The sequence below is a fragment of the Pogonomyrmex barbatus genome, unplaced genomic scaffold (genome assembly GCF_055798465.1).
Source record: "Pogonomyrmex barbatus isolate J1 unplaced genomic scaffold, ASM5579846v1 scaffold9, whole genome shotgun sequence".
In the NCBI taxonomy this organism is placed as follows: domain Eukaryota; kingdom Metazoa; phylum Arthropoda; class Insecta; order Hymenoptera; family Formicidae; genus Pogonomyrmex; species Pogonomyrmex barbatus.
Genome location: NW_028297193.1, coordinates 5773550 through 5798724, shown reverse-complemented (window position 1 = coordinate 5798724; position 25175 = coordinate 5773550). Strand labels below are relative to the sequence as shown.

General features: G+C 35.9%; 1 protein-coding gene across 4 annotated transcripts in view; it reads left to right on the top strand.

Annotated features, from left to right (window-relative positions):
* The window catches only part of LOC105433369 (rap1 GTPase-activating protein 1), a 104858-nt gene that overhangs the window by 38078 nt on the left and 41605 nt on the right, over window positions 1-25175 (top strand). For all 4 annotated transcript variants that reach the window (XM_089084952.1, XM_089084955.1, XM_089084954.1 and 1 more), the window contains 2 exons: window positions 24362-24470; window positions 24709-24801. In XM_089084952.1, coding sequence (XP_088941078.1) covers window positions 24362-24470; window positions 24709-24801 — 202 coding nt within the window. The remainder of the gene's footprint in view (window positions 1-24361; window positions 24471-24708; window positions 24802-25175) is intronic.

Genomic DNA, 25175 nt, shown 5'->3' with positions numbered 1-25175 from the left:
GTAAAACAAGCAAATTTTATAGAATATAGTATTTTTTAATTTTTTTAACAATTTAATCTTTGATATTGTATTTATTTTTACATAAAAGTTACGTAAAAGTTTCTTGCTGCTTTAAGAATATATTACACTCATTTTTATTTGTGATAAAAAAATTATGAAAAAATTGTGAATTATTTTAGATTTAAAAGTAAAAATTCTGCGGCGGCTTAGAAACTGAATAAAAAATTACTTAAATATAAAGCAGAAAGTGCTTAAAATAGAAATTAAGAAATAATGATAAAAATCTCAATTTTTTTTTATATATTTTTTTTATATAATAATAAGTATTTCAAATATGATTTATATATAACATATTCTGTAAATAAAAATTTTTATTAAGAGTACAAACGAAACGAGAAATTGAATTTTTATCTGTATAATAATTAATGTTTGCATTACAATGAAACTTTACATAAACAATCTTGAAAACTTGAAGTATACAAAAAAAATTGACATTTTTATTATTATTATTTCTTAAATTACATTTTCATTAGAACGTATTTTTATTTATTTAAATATTTTTTAATTCAGATTTTAAACTGTCAGTAAACAATTTTGTATTATTTTTAAATATGATTTAGAATAATCTGTAGTTTTTTCATAACTTTTTTATTATAAATATAAAAATACGTATAAATTGTAAATATGTAAATATAAAAATGGGTGTAATATTTTTAAAGATGGATCTGTTCAAGAATTAAGAGAAAACGAACAAGATACTTGAATGAATACTGTCGCTTGCACTCATTGAAAACGAGTTGCTCATTCGTTGAGTAACTTGCTTGTTCTGGACTTAGCCTTAGGGAACCTTTAAGGGAACTCGAGGGCATATTCGAAACTCCTGATGCTCGAACAACACACGGATTCCGGGAAACGGCGTTTCGGTGATATCATCGTCGCTGTTATTACACAATGTGCCATTCTATTTCATTATTCCTCGTTTCCGCGAAAGCGCCGCGATACCGATAACGTCGCGATGCCATAAAGTTACATTAAAGTTACGGAGGATGCAGGCGTGCTCGCCCTCGGCGAGTATTAAGCTGGCATGACGAAAAGCTTGTTGCACGAATCCCAAAGGTGCGACTGAAATTGTGCTCGTGTGTCTAACAATTCCATACCTTTCCATTTAACATAGATGTAATAGCGTCTAAATTCGTTTTCTAGTATGCGTATCACATCACATCTCTCAAAGTTCATTTTTTTTTGTTACCTCGCATTTACCATATTTGGAAGGTTAATTCTATTTTTTATCACCTTTTTTGCATTTACCGTTTGGAGGATTGACTCCGTTTTCCCTAACTCGGATCGATATTTTTAATTTCTAACGCGCTTTCTATAATGAGAAGTTATCGAAAGCAGATAAAAGCCTTTAACGAGTATACTAGTGATGATTATTACACGTATCACGTTGTAAGCGTGTAGCATTGCAATTAGTATCGCGAAGCGAATCTATTCGGTAGCATCTCTACCCACGGGGAAAGAAGAAAAAGTAAGAGGAGTAAGCGCGAGATAACCGCGTGTTCGTCAGCGATACGCGCCCTCATTAAGGCTACCAATCCTCGAAAGGATAACTGGAACATAAATGCAACAACGCGGATACAAAATGACTACCTTCGAAACCCGTTTCTTATCGCGTCGGCGGAACGCTATGCAAATTGTCCGAGAGCAAAGTTTTTTTAGACTCGATGTAATCTGACCGATTTCTCCTTTCTTTTTTACTGTCGCGAAACATTATGTTATGGAAATGACTCATTTATCGCAGCCTTTTACAGCGCTAACAGCGTCCGATAAAGCGCACGCGGGGCGACAATGTCTCGGTCTTCGGGAGCCAATCATTAATTCACTATTGATCAAGAAGGTTTCTGCGAAGCTCGAAAAATGTGAAAGCATTAATTTAATTATTTTATTTAAGGATGGAAAGATATTACATCTGTTCTCATCTCTAATGAAAAAAATTATGAAAAGATTGTAAGTTATTCTGGATAGCATTTAAAAGTAATATAAAAAAATGTTACGGTGATTTAAAGTCTGGATTAAAAGTTATTTAAATATAAAGTAGAAATGTGTGCTTTAATAAAAATCTCGGTCTTCGGCAGCTAATCATTAATTCACTATTGATCAAGGTTTCTGCGAGGCTCGAAAACGTGAAAGCATTAATTTAATTATTTTATTTAAGGATATTAGATTAGATCTATTTTTATTTTTAATAAAAATTTAATTTTACTTATACTACCACTTGTTTCGTTTGTATTTTTAATAAAAATTAAATTTTTATTTATAGAACAATCTCTGTAGCAGATCTAAGCGCAATGACTTTTACATAAATAATTTTGAATACTTAAAGTACTTATATAAAAAAATTTTTGTTTATTATTTCTTAATTACATTTCCATTAGAACACACCTATACTTATTTATTTAAATACTTTTTTATTCAAGTTTTATCTTTTTATATTACTTTTAAATGTGATTTATAATAACATATGCTTCTTTATCATTTTTTCATTATAAATATAAAGATTATAAAAATACGTATAATACATCGTTAATATAAAATAAAAGAAATTAATCTTTTAGTGTGTTTAAACACACACACACACACACACACACACACACGCGCGCGCGCGTGTTTAAACGTATTGTTTATGTTTAATTTTATTTGTAACGTAAAATAAAAATATTTGGAGTACAAATTTATATTCTTGATAAATTTCCATTCTTAATTATCGATATATCGATAGATTACGATATCAATTTTAAATAATCTTAACAAACGACGACGATTTTTCTGTTTTAAATGTGAAAGTAAAATAATTATATGTCTCGAAAAGAAATAGTAGACGCTTATTACATGTCTGCGAAATTGATTAGCCTCCAGTTAAGATATAATTGAAACGTTTTCCGCTACGTCTGTCTCGATATATCGATTTTATTTATAACACGCGGCCACGAAAACAACCCATAACTCTGACGCCCATCTTCCGCTCTATTAAATCTTAAAGCGCTAAAACCCGGTAGCTGGTGTTTCTTAAAGATAACCGTGAGATCTAGATAATGCATATAATGCACGTATTACATCATGACTTGTAAATCTCGAAATTAACTTTGCTCTTCGCATGATAAAATGCCGAGCGTATGATTTGGACATACGGACAAGCAGCAGTAAATATAATTATGTAACGACTACATAATTCCCTCCCTCCCCCTGCTGAGATAGATAAAGATAAAGATACATATTCTACAATGCTTCTCTCTCTCTCTCTCGCTGGCTCAATCGCTCTCTCTTTCTCTCGGCAGTAAATACAGCAAAAAATTATAATAACAAAAAGCATATTGCAGTATCGTGTACATTTTATCCAGGCGATCAGCAATTATTACGCTGACGGACTTTCGTCACGCTCCGAAGGAGCATCGTACGCATATGTGCACGCATACGTAATGCGGGTATTAATACCTCGCGTTACGTTCGCGTGGTTTGAAATTATGTGTGTCCCCCTTGAAACGAGACGGACGCTAAATCATCCTCCGAGAGATCTCTGTATTAATGGTAACAAACGTCGGGCCCCCCTCCGGCTCGAAGAGAGCCATCGAGAGGGATTATCGGCGGTCCTAAACGACCAAAGGGACTGTGACGAGCGGTCATCGAGGGAGGGAGGATAGGAAGGGGATGAACAAAATTGGAGATTACACCGAAAAAACGTTTGTATTTACGGATGTGATCTCGCGAATTGGTGGTTTCGAGCGAGTGGACATGATTGTGTCAAGAGTTTTCGTCGTACGTGCCTTGGCACGCGATCGAACCGGTTTCGCGAGGAATAGCGTAATTGCGATTTACGCAAACCCTACCACACAACCCTCCCCCTCTCTCGCGTCCACGAACGGAGCGGACGATTTATTGGATTTGCGCGGTCGCTAGGAAAATACTTCACGACGATTCGCGGAGATATTTTACAGGATTAACGAGTCAATTCGCGAATTGATAAACACCGCAATGTTTTTACTTACATGATGAATCTTTGCCATTCGGCGATAAATATTCAAAGGAGATTATTAATTTCGTTAATTTGTGATTGCACATTTAGGCTCGGAAGTATCGGTTGGAAGTATTTGTTGTTTTTTTATTTTTTTTTGCAAACATGTGAAAAATTAACTTTTAATTTAAAAAGCCGTATTTGTTTTTTCTTGAGGGGAAAAAAAAAGAAGAGAAAAAGAAACAGATAGATACTTAGAAATTTCAATCTCAGATGACGTACTGAGGTACTTACTATCGAATCTAAATATGTGAGTTATATTTCAACATTATCGTTCAGCATCTTTGCGCTCTCTCTCTCTCTCTCTCTCTCTCTCTCTCTCTCTCTCGACCGGGAGCGCTCTGTACGTACAGAAAGTTGATGTAGACTCGGGTCAAAGACGAAGCCGGAGCGAGGCAAAAGAGCCTTCTGGAACAGGAAACGAGCAATTAAGAGGCCAGAGCGACCTTATCTCGCGCGAGCAGCATGCGAGGCAGCTTCTGATGCCGCGCGAGGGCGGCCGGGGGGGGGGGAGGGGGGAGTAAGGGGAAATCTTAAACGCGTACGAGAATCGGCACGAGACCCAAGACGTTCTTCGTCGTAAGATCATCATCGTCATCGGAATGCGGCGGAATGACGGCGGAATTGGTGATTCACTGGTGTTAAACGTCTGACTTTTCAATGAAAACTTGAGTTCGTCAATTAAAAGCCCCAGATGCTTATCTACATCGGCTGCACTTCCAGTTATATCAATTAGACAATTGACGAAATGCTAGACGGGAAATCATTGAGTGATAAATGAGTTCGAAATTGCGATAAAAAGTTTCAAATATCTTTTGTCTGTTACATTATCTTTTATATTTTCACTGTGATTTTTAATAAAATCGTTAGTAGATTGATAAAGGAAAATTATGTTCCGATAACTTTACTTCGTATGTATCCTTTTATTTTATGCGGTACAAATTTATTCAAAATATCTGAGAAAAATAACAGTAAGGAAAATATTTTTCATTATTATCATACATGCGAATATAAGCAAAATTCGTGAATTCATGTATTGTTTACATATTTTTCCTGTCATGGGATTAAATTCATGTTCTCTCTTTCTCTCTCTCTCTCTCTCTCTCTCTCTCTCTCTCTCTCTCTCTCCGCTTTCCTTCATCGAAACAATTGACTATACATAAGCAATTTATATGCGATTGCGAAGCGCATATTCTAGAAATTCAACGCTGCAATTTTTCCGACTGGTTTTACGCGAAATACTTTCGTAAGAACGACGTCAATTTTGTCGCAGTAATAGAGTCGCAGCACGCGCCGCTTACTTCCTGCCGCACACGTTTTATTAAATCAATCTGATTACCGATGCCGAAGAGAGAGAGAGAGACAGAGAGAGAGAGAGAGAGGGAGAGAGAGAGAGAGAGAGAGAGAGAGAACAAGAGAACCATGTTTGCACCAAACAGACGTTATCGAGCACGTAATCTGTCTGAATGGAGTCGTATGCCGTAACCGCAATTCCGTCACATGTGGAAGCTTTAACATAATGGCCATGCCGGAGAACGGTTCGAATGGCATACGTATATTATATGTATATATATATATATATATAAAGGTGTGTGTGTGTGTGTGTGTGTGTGTGTGTGTGTGTGTGTGTGTGTGTGTGTGTGTGTGTGTGTGTGTGTGTGTGTATGCCACAATAGTAATCGGAGGGGTGTGCGGGACAGTGGGCACTTTGTGAGTCATGCGTCATCCATCCCGCGTCATGCGCACCCCTCTCGAGATCATCATCAAAGATGCACGAGCCCTTCCTTCCCTCCCGGGGCGCGAGGTTTGGCCACGTTTCTATCGCTTCCACGTGGGGGTACTTTGCATTTTTTTCTCGTTGCCTCTGCTTACCCTTTAATTATGTCTCGGCCGCTGCCCACCTCGATGCGATTATTCTACTCGTCGATTATACGAGTAGAATTGAGAAATGTATATATATATATATATATATATATATATATATGTATATATATATATATATATATATATGTATATATATATATATATATATATATATATATATATATATATATATATTAAGAGCTTTTATTTATATTTTATAAAGGTTTTAGAAGAATAACGTATTTTACAAATTAAAATAGAAATATAATTTTTTTTAAATTTTATATTGATACAAATACAGATATTTTCATATATATATATATATATAAAAGCAAGAATATTATAATTTTCATGTCAGAAAATTTTTAATCTTGAATTGAACAAAAGTAATATTGGCGTCGATAACAAATTCAATCAAATTAAGAAAAAAATTTTTAATATTCTTGCTTATATATAAGAATATTTTTCTCCGTTTAAAACTAATTTGTTTCTGTGCAAAAAATATTCGTAGTTTCTATTAAAATCATTTTTTTACTGTTAACGCTTTCGACGAATTTTCGTGAATTTCTGACGCTTTCGTATGCGCGCGAAATAGATTTATCTCTTCGAATGAATGCCCGTCTGCCGATTTCGATAATTTTCGTGAGAGACTGCCGGGTGATTTATGATTTAGTCCGGAAACATGCACGGACAAGTCCGGTTACGTAATGGACCAGAAGAGGAGAGAAGTGGTCGCGCACACCCTTTTTAAACGCGCCCGGGTGGTAACGAACACACGGATGAGCGGATAGGGGGGGGGGGGTTACGCGATTCATCGGGTCCTCGGCCGGACCAACCCCCGAGATTATTGCCACCCGATAATTCGTTCCGAGAACAGCTCTCGAACCCATATTTTATCTTGCGACGCGCGAATGGCCAACGGCTGCAGCGCCCGTTATTTGTTCATGACTGCAACACGAAGTCAAATATCAATTAGAGTCGAAAATCAACAACGTGCATAACGCATTTATCAGTTTTCGTCTTGCATTTTGCACAGAGTAAACAAGCCCTCTCCCCTATCAAGGTATTGTTTCGCGAGGTTACGTTTGTGTTATCGAATACCTGTTGTTTTGGCTAGCGACTATCTCAAATTTAACTACTCGAATTAATTTCCGCAACGGTCGTTACAAATTAACTAATGGCTTAATCGCGGTAACAAAATGTTTTTACATAATGTGATTTTAATTACTTTATTGATCTGACTAATTTTTATCTCAAAACTGATTAATGTGTATGCCATAAATTAATTTAAATATTTAAATCACGTGATTTTAATTTTTTGTATTACGTATAATATAATTTATCACAATTATAATTTGATATTCCGTTTGACTACCTTTTCATATTTTTCGAAATTACGGTATCGTTTGCGTCAGTCAACTACCCAGCACAGCAAAGTTCACTGTGCGCGGGCGTAAATTTTTATCAGAGCACTTCCCGCTTCTATTTTGAGGCTATTACGCTCGAAAGTATGTTAAAGCCGACAAGCATCAAGATTAAATTACTTACGAGAGATCCGTGGGCACATTTTAAAACCCGCCGAGATTTTTTTACACAATTTTCGGAATGAAAAATGCATATAAAAAAACGCGTAAATGGAATACTTTATGCCTTACGTAGCCGTCGTAAATTCAATTCTCGGTCGGGAGCCCGATTAATCGTCAAGTATTCCGTTTAATTATCAAAATACTTGGTTATCAAATCCCGCGAGGTTTACCCCAACTTTTTTTATCCAATTTTCGGAATGAAAAATGCATATAAAAAAAAACGCGTAAATGGAATACTTTATGCCTTACGTGGCCGTAATCGTAAATTCAATTCTCGGTCGGGAGCACGAGTATTCCGTTTAATTGCCAAAATACTTGGTTATCAAATTCCGCGAGGTTTACTCCGCCGCGCGGAAGATAGACGTCGGCGCGCGCGCGCGCGCGCGCGCGTCCCGGCGAGAAATCCGCGCGGCGGCGTAAGGTTCGAAATTGCCGGCTAAACTATGTGGAAATAAGCGTGCGTGCGGCGGTGTGATGATAGCCGGCTTCGTTTATGCAACCACTGCACACGGGGCCCGCGACGCGACGGCGGGGAATGAGAAACTTACGGCGATGCACCGCCGGTGTGCGTCGGCCGATAGCATCGGCCGACGCCACGCGCGCGTTTAATCTTCGCCCGGCGATCGCGCGAGGAAAAAGAAGGAAGGAAAAAAAAATTAAACGGGTGATCCGCCTCGCCCGCCCGTTGTTACTCGCGCGCTATTTAAGCGGCGGTTTGTTTGCCGAACACGTTCGGTACTTCCGGCCACGCGAATTATTTTCCCGCGAATTATTTTATCCGGATTACGCGCTGTTTGATCCCGATGATTCGGCGGCCATTTCCGAAATGCGTATCCGATAATTGCGTATTAGATCTTATCAGGGAGCGGTTCGTTCGCGAAATCGATTTGCGAATACCGAGAAGAGAGATTATGAGAGATTTGTGCGATTCGTTATATTTATAGATTTTTCGACATCTGTTCTCTGTGTAAACGTGTTTGATATATGTTTATAAATTTGTGTTAATAATTTTTCATCTGTCACCAGTGTTGTTGTTATTTGTTTTATTGTTATTTGTTTGTTATTTATTTATTTGTTTTATTGTTATTTGTTTCATTATTATTCGTTTATTTGTTATATTATTTATAAAATTTATTGTTTTTTTGCACTAGAATAATACAATTTTGCTATAAATTGCTATAATGCTCAAATTATATCTTTTTAAAATAGTGTTTGCTAAAGAAGGGCTCTGTGAGCCAAAAACATTCCGAAAATTAATTTGATTTGATATTCTAATTTTTAATGTATCTTAATAGCTATATTTCAGTATCACTTGGTTTATCATGTCCGTTTCCATTGGTCTTGATTTTTATCATTTGTTTTTTTACCAATACGAGCTGTAAAATACATTTAATTATAATTTTATATGACTTACTTAATTTGCAAGCAGTTTCTAGAGCAGCGATATATTTGCAATCTCTAGTTTTCTCAAGTATCACACCCCGGTGAATTATTCATTTCGACAGTTCAACGGATTCAATTGTTGTTGTTATTCGAGATTGTTTCGGGGCTTAACGGAACGATATAACGATTCGCCATATGGACGGGAAGCGGAGTGTAAATGACCGCGAATTACACGCGCATTACGCGCATCACGAAATCGGCGCGCGTCTTCGATCGAAATCGGAGCGTGTCGGCGTGCGGCCGTGCCGCACTTAAAACGTCAACGGGCATCAAAGCGAATTACCGCCGTATATTATTGTGGGCGCGCGTGCGACATGTAAGTACTCTAATTCTAATCCCGCTGGCATATGGACGTACCGTTGAATAAACCGGCCGAGCGTGGACGCGGGCGATCCGCCGCCACCACGAACGTGCGGGGGAGGGGGAGGGGGAGCGGGAGCGGGCACGCGAGGCGTTTCGCGTGAATTCCGCACCGAGTGAAATTCAGAGCACGGGCCCGGAAAACTAATTAGGGAACGCCGGAGAATTAAAGGAGGAAAAAGTCGAGAGACCGCGGAAATACGGCATGAGAATGAAAAAAAGAAATTAATTAAGATCTATGATTTGGATTTTAATATCATGCATCGCGAGTTACCGTTAAGTGCTACTTTATAAAAAAGAATACTAGAGAGAAAACGAGAAGTAAAATAAATATATTTTTAAGCAAAAGATATATATATATTTACTTCTCGTCTTCTCTCTAGTATTCTTTTATATATATATATATATATATATATATATATATATATATAAAAATAAGGGATTTGTCATTGAAATGTAAAAGAAATGTAAAAGATACAATACGTGTGTGTATAATATTTTATTTATATTTAGTGTAAAATGTTACGATGTAAAATTTCGAGAAATATTATACCGCAAGTACATTATACGTAAAATTATACATGTAATAATCCCATAAATTTATTTCTAGATTATTATAATGTTTATTACGGGTCCGATAAGTCATCTATTCAATAAACAGCAGACGGATTAACACGTGGTCGCGATTAATCCTCGTATATCTCGTTTACCTCTGCATATCTCACCTAAGCCAATTAATCTCGTATCTGACGTTCGGTCGACCGAGAAGAGAAGGAGGGTCTTTTCACGCACGTGGCGGACACGAGAGCGTTTTGCCGGGTTTTCTCCCCCGCGATATCTCGATGGAAACCAGAGATAGGTAATCCACACCGCGTGTCGTGCCCTATTCTCGCTGACCCTCGTTGTGGCCGACGTCATCTGCTTCGGAAAGCTGCCTAGTAAGATATCGTTATGTATTGCCGTGGCGTTGCCGTGCATGCAAACGCAATACAATTCCGTGTTTTACGACGGTGCGACTGGCGAGCATTCGTATTCGAGTCTCGTCTCGTTCGCTCGTCCGACTCGCATCCCCCCTCCGCATCCCCTTGCGAAACTCCGTCTTCGTCGGCGAAGCCAATCCGTCGGCGGATGCGATTCAATTTGATTTGAGCACCGAAGCGCGGGATACGTGGACGTGTGCGTCCTCGGATTTTTTAAAGTAAGGACGGAGAACGCTCGATCGAGAGGGGTATCCTTCTCAATTTTATTTTCGCAGTAGAATGGGACGGGAGTCCGTTTGCAATTTTATGTATCTCGCTAGAGTACAAGAAACATTCGAGGAACCAACATGTATACACATGTCACGATATATGTAAAACTACGTAGACGGAATTCTGGTATCTCCCGAAGGAGATACCGGAGTACGTGAAACTATGTAAATAGGATTGCGATCTCCTCGAATCGCATCGTAAATTACAAATCGCCTGAAGTGGGCGATTTGTTTAATGGGCCGGCTAATCAGCTGCAACGAGATAAGAACTTCATTAGGAGAGACGTTCTTCTTCTTCTTCTTTTTTTTTTGTGTGTGTCATTTTTCCGGCTATTGAGTCGATCGTTCGGTACGGTGGGAAACACGTGCATGCGCATAAACGCATCCCTTTTGAGCGCGCGACGGCGATAATGCGTTACACCGCGGCGCTTTAGCACGGCGAATCGGCAGCGAGTGCTCTCTCGAGTGTAGAATTTCGAGGGTGCCGTTGAGAGATAGGAAGGAGGAGAAAGAGAGAAAGGAGGCGTGAATGCTCTCTTTGTCGGGATGCAAATGCCGCGCCGCGCCCCGCCGCGCCGGGGGGGGGGGTGCAGCGGCATTATGCCCGATGCACAATGCCGAAGTGCTTATAATAATGGTAATGAGAGGAGAAATACGGCCTATGCAAATGCAAGGACGAGTGTCGTCAGACACGTAAGCAGGATCTAGACGTGAAATCCGAATCCGTATGAGTCTCTCGTGGAAATCAAATCATCTTTTAAATTAATTGTGTCTGTTCTTACAGGGGTGTCTACTAGCTAGAAATATTTGGGGAATTCTTAGGGAATTTTTATTGAAAATTAGGAAGTTTTTTGAAGTTGCTTTTTTTAATATTTCTGTTTCTGTTATCGAGAATTTACCGACCGAATTATTAAAAATAAAGGCTCCTTTAACACTTTAACATCAGAGCACACTTATTTTACGATTCAATATTCAGTATTGAAGAAAACGTATTAAAAAGGATCTGATTTTGTTTAAGGAAAATGGATATTTATTTTAATATTTTTATAAAAATTGAATTTTGCACTTATGTATTATGGTTATGTATTATATCATTTTTTGTTTGTAGCTTTTAAAAATAAAGTTTGAAAATTTTATGCAACACAAAATATTTATTTTTTAGAGGCTGTATAGTTTTTGTCAATATTCTACAAATTTAATTATTAAAACTCGAATGATTCTTAATTTTATTTTATGACTTATAAACTTTTGATGATTGAAAAATATTAAGGATCTTACATGATAAATATATATTTATTTGTAAAATATATTTAAAAATACTTTTATTTTATCTAGAATCTTAATAAATTGTCTTGAAAATTAAAAAATTCTCAAGGAATTCTCTTGAAATTTTTTTTCGGATTTGAGTAAACAAATCCTGCTTTATATCTTTTTTCATTATTATTATTTATCAACAATATTATTTATTAATAATAATATGATAATATATTGTGTTTGAGTGACATTTTTCAACGAATATTACATCTTATAATTTTAAACATATTTAGTTTGTAATTAATCATAAGAATATTACACACACACACACACACACACACACACACACACACACACACACACACACACACACACACGCACACACACGCACGCACACACGCGCGCGCACACACACACACACACACACACACACACACACACACACAATTATATCAAAGTAATAATGTATTTCATTTTTTTTATAAGTTATCTATAAACGAAAAGGAAATGGCATGTGCATTATAATATTATCGTGCTTGACGTATTCGGAAATATCGCTCCTTATTTCCGTTATTGCTGCTGCGTCCCTGAGAGACATATCTCGCGTACTCGTGCACTTATGGGGTGTCGTGTATTTTTCCGACGTGTAGAGAGAACGGAGGTACGCGTCAACGTGTACATATACATATACATATACATATACATATACATATACATATACATAGCCGCGACATATGCTGCGTCGCGCATATATCACGTCGCTGTCAACCCCTAGAGCGACCGGGTCCCGGGACCCCCGAAATTACGGGGGAGTCTGTTTATTATTTTTCCCTCCCTTTTGCCCTTCTTCGCCCTTTGTACAAATACACGCGATGTCATTGCGAGTATTAATTCTCATTTAATTATTTTCTCTACGCGATGCAGTCTCTAGAGATAAATAGAGCGATAAAAGTTTCTCCCGAGGCTACGTCTCAGTTTCGAGAAGAAATAATGTCGCGAATGTGGAGATGGCATTTCCTAATTAAAATTTAAAGAGTTTTATTTGCGAGACGCCGAGGATACATGTAATATAATCAGAGTTGGATCATATTAAGTTAATGTTATCTTATAAATTATGAGTTAAAGTTAATGTTTTATAAAATTAATTTAGCTATGTTAAAAGTTATATAGAACAAAAAATTAATTTGGTTAAAAGTTGTTCGGTTAAAATTCCATTAATTTTAATTAATTTTAATAATTAATTTAAAAAAAATATTTATATTAAATTAAAATATCGTAATTTTTAAAATTAAAATATTCTAAATAACAAAACAATTATGGATCAAATAAATTCTTTTCTTCGTAAATTAAATTTATATTAGGTATGAAATAACAAAAAGATACTGCTTTTTTTATATAGAAATATGTTTTGTCAACAATCTTTCTTCTACATAAGTGAACTTTTAACTTAGGAAGAAAGTTAATAAGTTAAAATATAAATTAATTCATTTAAAATTAACTAAAGTTAAATTAAATTATTAACTTTTTTTTTAACTTTATTAGTTAACTTCTAACTTTTCTGTTAGCTACCCGATCCCAAATATAATTAATATTATTATATATTATTAATAAATTAATTAAAAATGTTAGTGATGTCTCCTCAGTTTCAGACGCGATTTATATCTGAGATATATTTCATTTGTAATTTATACGTTCTTAAAATAAATTTTTTTTTTTAATAAAATTTAGACGTTTTAAAAATTGGACGTTCGTACACGCCTCATGTTTGTCTTTCGCGGAAACTCCATATGAATAAATAAGGAAGTCTCGGATTACTGGTCGCACCAAGCTGGGAATATGTCCCTCTTCTTATTCGATCCTCGCCTTGTATAGCACTAGATGCAAAAGGCCGGAGTGCGGTAATTCTGCGTTACGATCGGGCGTATCCTGCATCGTGAGACTGGATTTGAAGTCCAGCACGTGGGTGTGACAGAAAACTACACGAACGAGACGCTAGCTCGTAGATCGGATGTTTCCCATAACGAGCTGGAATTTCGACGGAGCGTCGTTCCGCTTTCGATTGGCAATTCTTTCGTTCGAATTTTATTTGCTTATTTAAATTTTTATATCGAAGGAAATAACGCGCATCGAGGAAATATTGTTTCCCGCAATTTGTAAAATAAGAGGACTGTTCAGGACTATCTACCGCTTCGTGATGTATTAAAGAAGAAACGCTTGATTGATAACGGAATATCTATTACCTGGAAAAATCAGGGAATTCTTAGGGAATTTTATTGAATCGAAGGTCAGAAAATTTTTTTAAGTTGTCCTCTTTAATATTTTATCTTTATTATTTTTATTATTATAATCAGGAATTTATCGATGGAATTAATAATGATAACAATGTATCCATTCACTTTAAACATCAAAGTATATTGATTTTATAACTAATTTAATATTCAATATTGAAGACAATGGTTTTATGTTGGTGCAATTTTCTTTAATAAAAATAAATATTTATTTTAATAAAATATTTATTTTAAGTGTTATAAAAGTTGAATTTTGTACCGGTTATGCGATTATATAATTATTTGTTTGTAGCTTTTATATAATTTTTTGTTTGTAAACTAAAGTTGTAACTTTTAAAAATATCCTTATATAATTCTTTCAAAATTTCTAAAATTTAATTATTGAAACTCGTGTAATTCTTAATTTTATTTAATAATTTATAAACTTTTATTTAAATATTAAAGACTTTGCACAATAAATATTTATAAAATTTAAAATATATTTAGTATTTAAAAGTATTTAATACTATTTAAAGATACTTTTATTTTATTTAGAATTTTTAACAAGTTTCTTTGAAAATCGGGGAATTTTCAGAGAATTTTTTTTTTCGATTTGAATAGACACTCTGGATAATTACCACGAATATTTTTGATGTAACTTGGCGCATATATCGCATCGATTTACTCGAGGGATGACGAACGATCATCTGGGCGTTTGAAAATCGATCGACGGTGAAAGAAAAAAAAGCGGTGTTGCTAATATAGGCACGTCATAAATCACGGTGAATCGACGCTGTCAAACGCTGTTGATGTACCATCGTCGCCAATTTATCGATTCATCGAATTTCCATGCTGCCGTGATGAAGTTGTCACCGATAAAGCCAGGAGGGAGAATATCGATGATTTTTGACAAAGTATATCAAACGCGCCCTTATATATTGATACATACACACAAACACACACACACACACACACATATATTTGAACAAACGAGGATGCGATGATAGAGACACGTTGCCGAACGATAAATAAAAATTTTAATTTTGCGCACCAAATCTCGCGAGAGATTTTATTTTTGCATTCTTAACTCATCAGGGTCCTTTTAATTATAATATATTTATTATTATTATTATTATTATTATAATATAGTTATTAATTTTATTCTGAGTTTGTAATAATTTTTAACGATAGTTTATATTACAAATATTTAAATGAGAATTCTCTTTTCTTGATTTATATTTTGCTCTACATATGTAATTTCTATTTCTTTTTTCAACTGACAATGAACAAAATCGCATTAAAAGCACCATACGACGGATTATCCATCGCGTTTACACGAGGAACAGGTACACGTAGATCGGATTTCAGAGCCCGGTTGCTCATCCATACACAAAAGGTACCCTCGCGTGTCCAACCCCTTTGCCGCATTCGACTTCGAAGTGAACCCGAAAAGAACCCGTAAAAACCACCACGAGTGAAAAAGTAGGAATAAATTACAGATGAATAAATGCATATTAATAAGAGAAATCCAATTGTGTGTCAATGGAGAGTCTTCAAAAGTTGAGATAGAACAGGGAAAATACTCTTTCATAGGGGTGAAGATGATTCGAATAGCCTTTTAGGATCCAGTAGGAAGGGGGTAGAAACAAAGAGGAAAAGTTTTGATCGCGCATCAATCACGAGCGTTGTGAGAATGATGCGTATAAATGCGTATAAATGCGTATCCGTTGAATGTGTGTGTGTGTGTGTGTGTGTGTGTGTGTGTGTGTGTGTGTGTGTGTGTTGTGTGTGTGTGAGATGTGTATTAACATATTCATGCGTGACAAACTGTGTACGAGGACCGCTTTCTGGACGCATCTGTCCGTCAATCTCTGCGAAATCCCTTTCGCATCATGAAAAGTGTGAAACTGGACGGACGAGGCCATTAAAAAAAATAACCGAGGGACATTTATTTTTTGTTTTTCTTTCGCCTTGATCGTGCACTCGGCGTGCACGAAGCGTAATAAAAAAAAAAAGATTAAATTTCGACCCGTCATTGCTATTCGTTCATTAATATTTATTTAATAGTCGCCGTTAAAAATCGTGAAAGGATTACGATCATTGGCCTTATCATTTATGCATCGAACAAAGTACGTCACAATAGACAGTGTATCATTATGCCCGGCGATGATATTTCTTCAGGATTTACGGCGATTGGATCGATCGATCGAAGCGATGTATTGATCAGATAGATCAGGCCTGACCCATGGAACGGCCGGCGTGTTACGTAACGGAATTCATGGGGAATGCATAAGAAACGTATATGTATGCACGTCGATCAATCGACGAAGATTGGCCGAAGGTATGCCGTTATCATGCAAGAAAAGTCGATATGATTAATTTATACTATAATTTAGTTATTTTTTTTTTTTATTCGACTCATACTACGTATCATGTAAAATTAAAAAAAATATATATACAGTTGACCTTAAAGCAAACAGTTAAAATAGATAGAACACAGTATTGATAAAGCTTAAAAATATAATTTCGATTCGAGATACAGTGCGGACGGTGCAACTTTTACTCAAGTTACATAATTATATGCCGATAAATTTAGAAGGCTTAGGACATTGTAGTTTCTTATCGTTAATTTATTGGATACCGACATGGCCGTAGATACAAATCGCGCGCGCGTTTCTTTGTACGCCTGCGATCTCACTAGTCGGCCGCGCGCATTTTTGTCGAAAGTGATAAACCCGTTGTACCTACTAAATAAAGACAGCCGCGCGATAACTTTCACGAGATAAAATTCTTTGTCAGGCCCGGGCACGATTTATCGAGCGGCAATCGAGTCGCGGCGATCGCGCGAATTCTTGGATCACTTTATTCGCTTATGGCGCGGTTAAACGCAGCTCTTCGTGATACATGAAACAGGTAATTCTCCTAACTATGCCAAAAGCATAGTTTATTTCTACATTTAATTCTGTAAAATCAGAATCGGCTAAATAAATATTCATTTTCCCTGAAATTTTCCTCATGGAATTGTATTTTTTAAGTAAGTCTAGATTCTCGAAAACGATAGAACAATAACGAGTCTAAATCCGGGCGCAATTCTCGTTAACACTTTTGAATAAATTTGATATTTAATTTAATTCAACGTAGTTGAATGCGAAAAAAAAATTTTTTTTTAAATATCACACGGAAAATCGCGGTAGTGGTTGAAAATTTTAATTTTGACAATACTTTAATTATATTATATAACGATAACACTTTAACATCTGTCTTTTTTTTTTTTATTTTTTTATTATACCAGTATTGTTAGAGTTGTAAAAATTTATTGGAATTTTGATCGCTCTCTACGGGATTTCGGATTGTCTGTCATTATTCCGCGCGCACATTGCAAAATTGATTTTGCAACACGCAAGTGGCACGGCGTCTGCCGCGGAACTCGTTTGTCCGGTTACTTTCCATTCGCGGGTGCACTTCAGCCTCGCATTGATCGCTCGCATTTTTTTTTTTTTTGTTTTACTTTCCATAAACGCGCGAGGCCACGGTCCGGAATATTAATCGTTTTTTGACCGCCGGGACTCGGAACGACGTGAATGAAGAATTCCGTGACATCGCGAGCCTGTCGTGTATCACTCCAAAATTATTGCCAATTTTGCAAAACTGGAAATAAACAATCCTTTTAATCTTCGGTCCTGTTGATATCCTTAAATTAAAAATCTGAAATTCATATTTGACATACTAAAATGAACATGGTGTCACTGCTTTTATTTTTGTAGCCTATAAGCTCGAAAAGATGATAAGAAAAATGTGAACGTTCTGGTTTCTCTTTTTATTTATTATACATTTAATTATCATTGTTTATTAATCGTCACTTCGTTATCATTCAAAGAATACTGGTTCGCCGTTTCTGAATCGATTTGGCATCTCGTTAAAAGTAAGCGGGCTTTAAAAGAGACACGTTTTCTAAATTAGATGTTGGAAACGAGCTAAGCTCTTGGAGCGTAATCTTCGTGAGTGTACTTATGGGATTACGAGCGTGATTATTAGGACGTTCATCCTAGCATGCGCTAATTTTTCCTTTGTTCGTCCTGCAACGAGCGTCCGGTCGCTCTCAGTTCGACCGGGTTCGTCATTCGAGCGTTTTATTAAATTAACTCGTTTAATTGGGCGCGTCCATTATTCCACGGACCGGGCACCCGTGGGGTACGAAGAAACACGATCCCATGGGAACTGCACGCAATTCCGCAATTTGAAACCAAGTGACGCGAGCTTCTTTGCTTTTTCACAAACGCGGAATATTTATCAGAGATATATCAATCTCGGATTTTTCGGACAAAATTTGGCATTTTCACATTCCAAACAAAATTTCAGTAAATTTGTAGATTTCAGTATTTTTATAAATTCGGCAATTTTACATTTCAGACAAAGTTTCAGTAAATTTGTAAATTTCAGAATTTTTATAAATTTGACATTTTTATATTCCAAAGTTTCAGTAAATTTGTAAATTTCAATATTTTTTTAAACTTGACATTTTTACATTACAAACAAAATTTCAATAAATTTGTTAATTTCAGTATTTTTGTAAATTCTCACTGATATTTAAATTATTATTTTATTTACTTAGATCATGCGATTTGCCGGCTGTAAATTCGTATTTTACTCCGCGACAGAGGTTTTGCTTTTACAAAAAACATTTAAATGACACGGATGTGTAAAGATCAGAGCGAGGCATGAAAACGTCCGCGAAATTACGCGTTATTATTTCAGCGGACCGGTTAACGGGTGATCTCGTTTGCGTAATAATCGGCTTGAGAATGGAAAACGACAATGGCGGTCGCGGCGGAATGCGCGACTGTCGACGGATAGATACGATAAATGCCGCTCGCAACGAGATTGCCCGCTTGAGAGTTAACAAATACGTTAACGGAAAAAGGACCGAGCGTTGAATTGCTATCGTTAAATCTAGCGCGATTAATGCGGCGAGATTTACTCGAGACTTTGTGAACGACGCACGCAATAGAGACGCGCAATTTCAAAGGAACATGACATTTTTTTTTTTTTTTTTTTTTTGAAAATTCGTGTGATTGTCCGAGGGATTACGCTTTTTTTGCTCGATTCTTTCGCCACCTCTTTTTTTCTTGATTGCAACTAAATCCACTTATGACGACACGTCCAGAGACGCGCAAATCCAAAAGGACATGATAAACAAATATATATATATATATATATATTTTTTTTTTTAAATTTGTGTGGTGATCTCTCTTTTTACTCTTCTCTTTTGCTCGATTTTCCTTTCGCCACCTCTTTTTTTCTTGACCGCCACCAAACCCAGTTATGGCGACACGTCCGAAGGCGCAATGGCACGGGTCCTTTATGGCATGTAGCCGAGAGCGTAAGGAACGCGCGATTATCGGACACGACATATATAAATGCCAACCGCGGAAAGAAAGATCGCGAGCCGTGTTTAGAAGTGCGCCGATTTCTTCTGTTTCTTGGGAGAAGGCACGCGCTCGTCGCTTTCACGGAACCTTCTCTTTCGCAATATCGCGCGCAACAATCCCCTGCCATTTCTCGTCCCATTGTATTTGCATGTTGCATCAATTGCAGCCAAATCGATCCTAATTGCGTCGGTTTTGCGAACGCCAACCGTTTGAGTGACGTATATAATCTGACTTCCCGAAATGTATTTCGCTTGTTAGAGGGAAATAATATTTTGAACAGATATGACGTATATTAGAAAACGGAATAAAACGGTATAAAAAATATTAAACATTAAAAATAAATAAAATAATGTGTTAAGTAAAATATAAAAAATTGTAACTCACTTTCTGAAGAACGTGGATTTGCTTGATTTGAAAAAAAAAAAAAAAAACAAAATTTTGAATAGATGAGATATGATGTATAAAAAACAATAACGACATAAAGATATGACATGAAAAAAATATCAAATATTAAAAATAAATAGTTAAATAAAACGATGTTAAGTAGAATGTAAAAAATCATGATTTTCAAGTAATTCCTATTTCGCTTGCGTAATTGCTGAGAATTTCGCGAATTTAGAATACCGGACTACGATTGTGGGACAATCTCTTTTTTTTTTCCGAGCCGAGCGAGGAGCCTTAAAGAAAGGATGCCATCGCCGAGACGACGTCGTCATCGTTACGTTCCGAAAAAGTCCGCAGCTGTTGTCGCCAGATGTAACCGTCCGTTCTCGTCTCAGTTTTATTCTAGCTTCACTCTCTCTCTCTCTCTCTCTTCGTAAAGGCACCCCCGAATTAGGCGATCCTATCGAGAACTCGAATGGTGTCTCGACTTAAACGATGTTCCCAAGAGATTGTTCCGTTCTCTAGATTTATCTCAGCCTTCGATTTTCACTTGGCTTCTCAGATATATCCATTAGAAAGATCGTTTCTCAAATCGAATTTTCTTGTGTTCTTGTGATTATTCTCGAATAAAATTGATCGGATTGTACACAGTCACATCGTGCCATCGAGGATGTCTATTGCCTGGAAAAGTCTGGAGAACTTGGTGTCTCCTCTTAGAGAATTTGTTTTCGTCTTGAAACGCCTTGAAAAATCAGGGATTTCTCAGAGAATTTTATTGTAAATCAGGGAATCTTTTTAAATTATTTTTTAAAATATTTATATTCTACAAATATAATTAATAAAAATATAAATTTTTATATTTTTAATCTGATGAACTCTAAATGTTAAAACAATGTCTAATATTGTTTGAATGATTGTTTGTTAGATACAATTTTTTTTAATAAAGACATATTTATTTTAATAGTTTTGTAAAAGTCGAATCTTGTAGCTTGCATTATATAATTTTTTGTTTGCAGCTTTTGAAAATAAGATTTAAAAGTTTTACGCAATATCAAATATTTTTTGGGACCCCATAGTTATCTAAAAAATTTTTCAAATTTAATAATTGAATCGAGTGATTCTTAATTTTATTTTATGATTTATGAACTTTTATGAATGTAAAATATTAAGGATTTTGCGCAATGAGTATACATTTATTTATAAAATATATTTAAAAATATTTTACTCATTTCGTTTGAAATTTTTAAAAAATTTCGAGGGAATTTTTTTCCGGATTTGAGTAGATATTTTATATATATATATATTTATTATTATTATTATTTTAATAATAATAAAAAATATTGAAACTCGAGAAATTTTATTTTATGATTTATGAATTTTTATGAATGTGAAATATTAAGAACTTTACATAATAAATATATATATATATTTATTTGTAAAATACATACATTTAAAAATACTTTCATTTCATCTGAAATTTTTAACAAATTGAAAATCGGAGACTTCCGAGGGAATTTTTTTTTTTTTTTTTTAGGGAGTTTAGGTAGAATACACTGATGTACCGCGCGCCTTCTCGATTTATTCGATAGTTTAACGCTTGAGCAGAGGCCGCTCGCCCTTGAATTTCGAAGAATGACCGATGAATCGGCGGCGTAAAGCCGGCCTTTACGTCTCACGCGTGATTTTCTCGTACGCTCCTTGATCCTCTGGCGAGGCGAGTTCTCACCGCGGTGCGCGATAGAAATACGATCGTACAAAGCGATTATTTCTTTGCGGCACAGAGCCTGGATAATTGCTATCTCGCTTATTGCGCCTCGGTCTCGCTCGTTGCGTTTTGGTCAGCGAGTATTTGGAATGAGCGCAGTGACGTATCTCGAGTCTCTTGCTGCAAATCTCATCTAATGAACAGATCTTTCTTCACATCTTATCTAAGACGTCAATCGTTCTCCTACGACAAGTGATATCGTTATAGAAAGCCTTAATAGATTTCACGTTACGCTGAAAGACAAGATTATTAATAGCAAAATCTGAGAAGCGTCAGATTTCTTTGAAAATGTAATTTAGAAATTATCACGTTATTCCGCTTACGTTTTAAGGTTGATATTTGCAATCGTCAGTTACAGGATACCTACAAATAATTGTATACACGAAATGAATAATTTATTTATTTAGTAATCAAACTGCTTGAATCTACTGAAATAGCTTAATATCTGAACGATTTATTTAAAGGTGTTTTTTTAATTACATTTCTGTTTCCGAGATTTCTCTTTGCATTGGCAGAAGAGAGAAGGAACTAAGTACGCTCCTGATGCAAATTCTCGTCTCGCAGTCAGAGTTGGCAGTTATGCAGAAAAGAACATTCCGAGTAGTTACTCGGGGCCCGATTCGACAGGGTCCCGGTGCCTTATTAGAATTTATATTTCAGGAGTATTTCAGGAAATTGCGCGCTGCCTTTCAGCCGGGTATTGCCTAATGAATCCGGGATCATTTTTCTTTCTCTCGAGAGGTCGTTCGTTAAGTCAGCGACTTTTCACCGCCGCGGCGCGGCGGCTAGAAATCTCCAATATAAAATTTCGAAATGTAGGACTGATCCATTTAATATTAATTCCGAACTCTCTTGCTTTCAGTGTAATAATTTTATAGTTTTATTAATATCTCCACAACATTGCTATGCTCAACTTAAAATGGAATGTGACAGTCGACATCATTTTTTTTTGTTGAGAAAACGTGGCGAAACGTGTTAGTCGATTTATCAAGTGTGATATATATGTAATTATACTAGTTTACGATTAAAAATTATTTTCAATCAGACAAGATGATTTATAAATTTTTATAGATTTTGGATTATGGATTATGGTTTTATAAATTTTTGTATACTGAAAACGATGTTGCAAGCTAAATTTTTTCAGCCCGTCAAGTTCCTAAAATAATTGAGGATAAATATTAACAAATTTTTTTATGAATTTATTTGAAGATTTGTTTTTATAAAAAAGATTAACGATGAAATTCTGATCATGAATGTATTGTCTATCTTCTCTATAAAATGTATTTTTTTATTTTAATATCTTATTTTTAATCATGTTAAAAAATTTTAATACAAAGTTTTGCTGAGATCTCATAGGCTTTTGCTAAATAATCAAAAACAAATGCATTTTATAGAGGATGAATAATATATTCATAATTTCTAATCAGAATTTCAAGATATTGTTAACTTTTTTTTTAATAAAAAACTCATTAAATATCAAAGTCATTTTTTGCAAATTAAGCCTTAATTATTTGTAAAATCTGTGCTGAAAAAATTTAGTTCGCGGCATTGTTTACCAAAAATCTATAAAAAGCACCTTGTTTGATTGAAAATAATTAAAAAGGATATTTTTTGTAAACTGTTATTATCAGCAGAAGGATACTTTTACGGCAGAGAGAAAGAGAGAGAGAGAGAGAGAGAGAGAGAGACGCGATTCGCGGATTAAATACTTCGATATTTCACTTTATCTTTGTTATTTATTGTCCGTTGTTTACCACAGATTTTCTGTCCGCGAGATCGAGGCCCACAAAGCGTCTGACTTTAAGATTTACTCACGCGTCGCCGCAAGATCGTTACGGGCCATAGAGGAGAGAGAGAGAGAGAGAGAGAGAGAGAGAGAGAGAGAGAGAGAGAGAGAGAAAGAGAAAGAGAGAGCGTCTTATAATAATATCGTGTAACTTACGTACGGGCGAGTTATTACGCGCCTCCGCGGCGCGGAAATATGTTAATACGCCTATTTCTTAATATACAACCGGTAATGATGCACTTTGCTTTATGGGATCGCGCGCACGGAACGTGTTCTCGAAACGGCCAATATCTTCCGCGCGCCAAAGGAAGTAAGATTTTTCCGCCAATCCGTTTAACCCTGTGCACTTCTGGAGATAGACTCCGCCGGAAAGCTGACCACTGGAAAGCTCTCTGGAAAGATTTACGACATGTCCGTAGGAATTACCGGGATCACTCCCGTTTTAATTAGGAAACCGATAATTAGCGAGTCGGATTTAATTAGTTTAATTTCTCATATTTTTTTGTTATTTTTTTTATTTAATATCATACACGGAAAGAGCAGTTTTGTTCTAAAAATTTCTAGAATTTCTAAAAGTTCGATCGGATCTATAAACCTGAAGAAAATAATTTTGTTGGGCTAAAATTAAAATTATTAACGAGGTTTAAACGTGATAATAATATCGCAAAATCTTTCTTATATATTTTAGCAACTGATTCGAACGTCTTACATAATTATTTCCATGGCCAGACAAAATTTTTTTCCATGTCCAGTCAAACCGTTCTCTCCGTGTGGAAGCCTTGAGATGTCATCACGTCTGGTCGTAACGATAATTTTCGCGTCTTAGCGCTTTGACGCTCCATTTACGGGAGAAATTGTGGGAAGAGTCACCGCTCGCTAATCGTTCATGACTCGTCTGTTTTTCAGGAGGCAGCAGCTGGAGCAACCCGTATACTGCGAGCCCGAGTCACGGCGAGCCACCACCGTGGAAGATGACAGGCAGGACGTACAAGGCGCCAATTCGGAGAAAGTCAAGGTAAGTTACAATCACAACGTTGACCGCACTAATGGAAGGATTTCTAAGAATTAGCCGGTACACGGTTATACATATAATATAACGGTTAACTCACATTTGTGATTGTTAAGTGTATAGTTTTTTACAAATGAGAGAAAATGGAGAGAGAGAGAGAGAGAGAGAGAGAGAGAGAGAGAGAGAGAGAGAGAGAGAGAGAGAGAGAGAGAGAGAGAATTAATTCTGTAAAATCATGTCACAGAGCACGACGCAGGATCTGTTCGAGTTACTTGAACGGGTGCAGAGTTCACGTCTCGACGACCAACGCTGCGTTCTGCCGTCGTACTTCTCTCAGGTATGTGATAAGATTTGTATTTGCATCGCGGCGTAAATATGCATATGGGAAAAAAAGACTTGGAATAGGACTGTTTTTTTTTTAAAATAATTTTGTATTTTGTATAAAATATGTAACGGAATTTAAGAGAGAAAAATATTTTCGACACGACCATGATTTTGAAACAAGATTAAAAAGGACACGTCATGTTTATACGCTCCTTGTTTTTTCTGATTTGTTTAAAAAAGTATTTTATAGAGAAATTTCCACATATGAAAATACATTTATTTTACAAAAGTTTTCGTTAGAGAATAAATCAATTTTTTTAATTGACATAAAAGATGTCAAACAAGTAGCGGCAACTTCTAATCTCATAAATTAAAGAAGAATTTTAC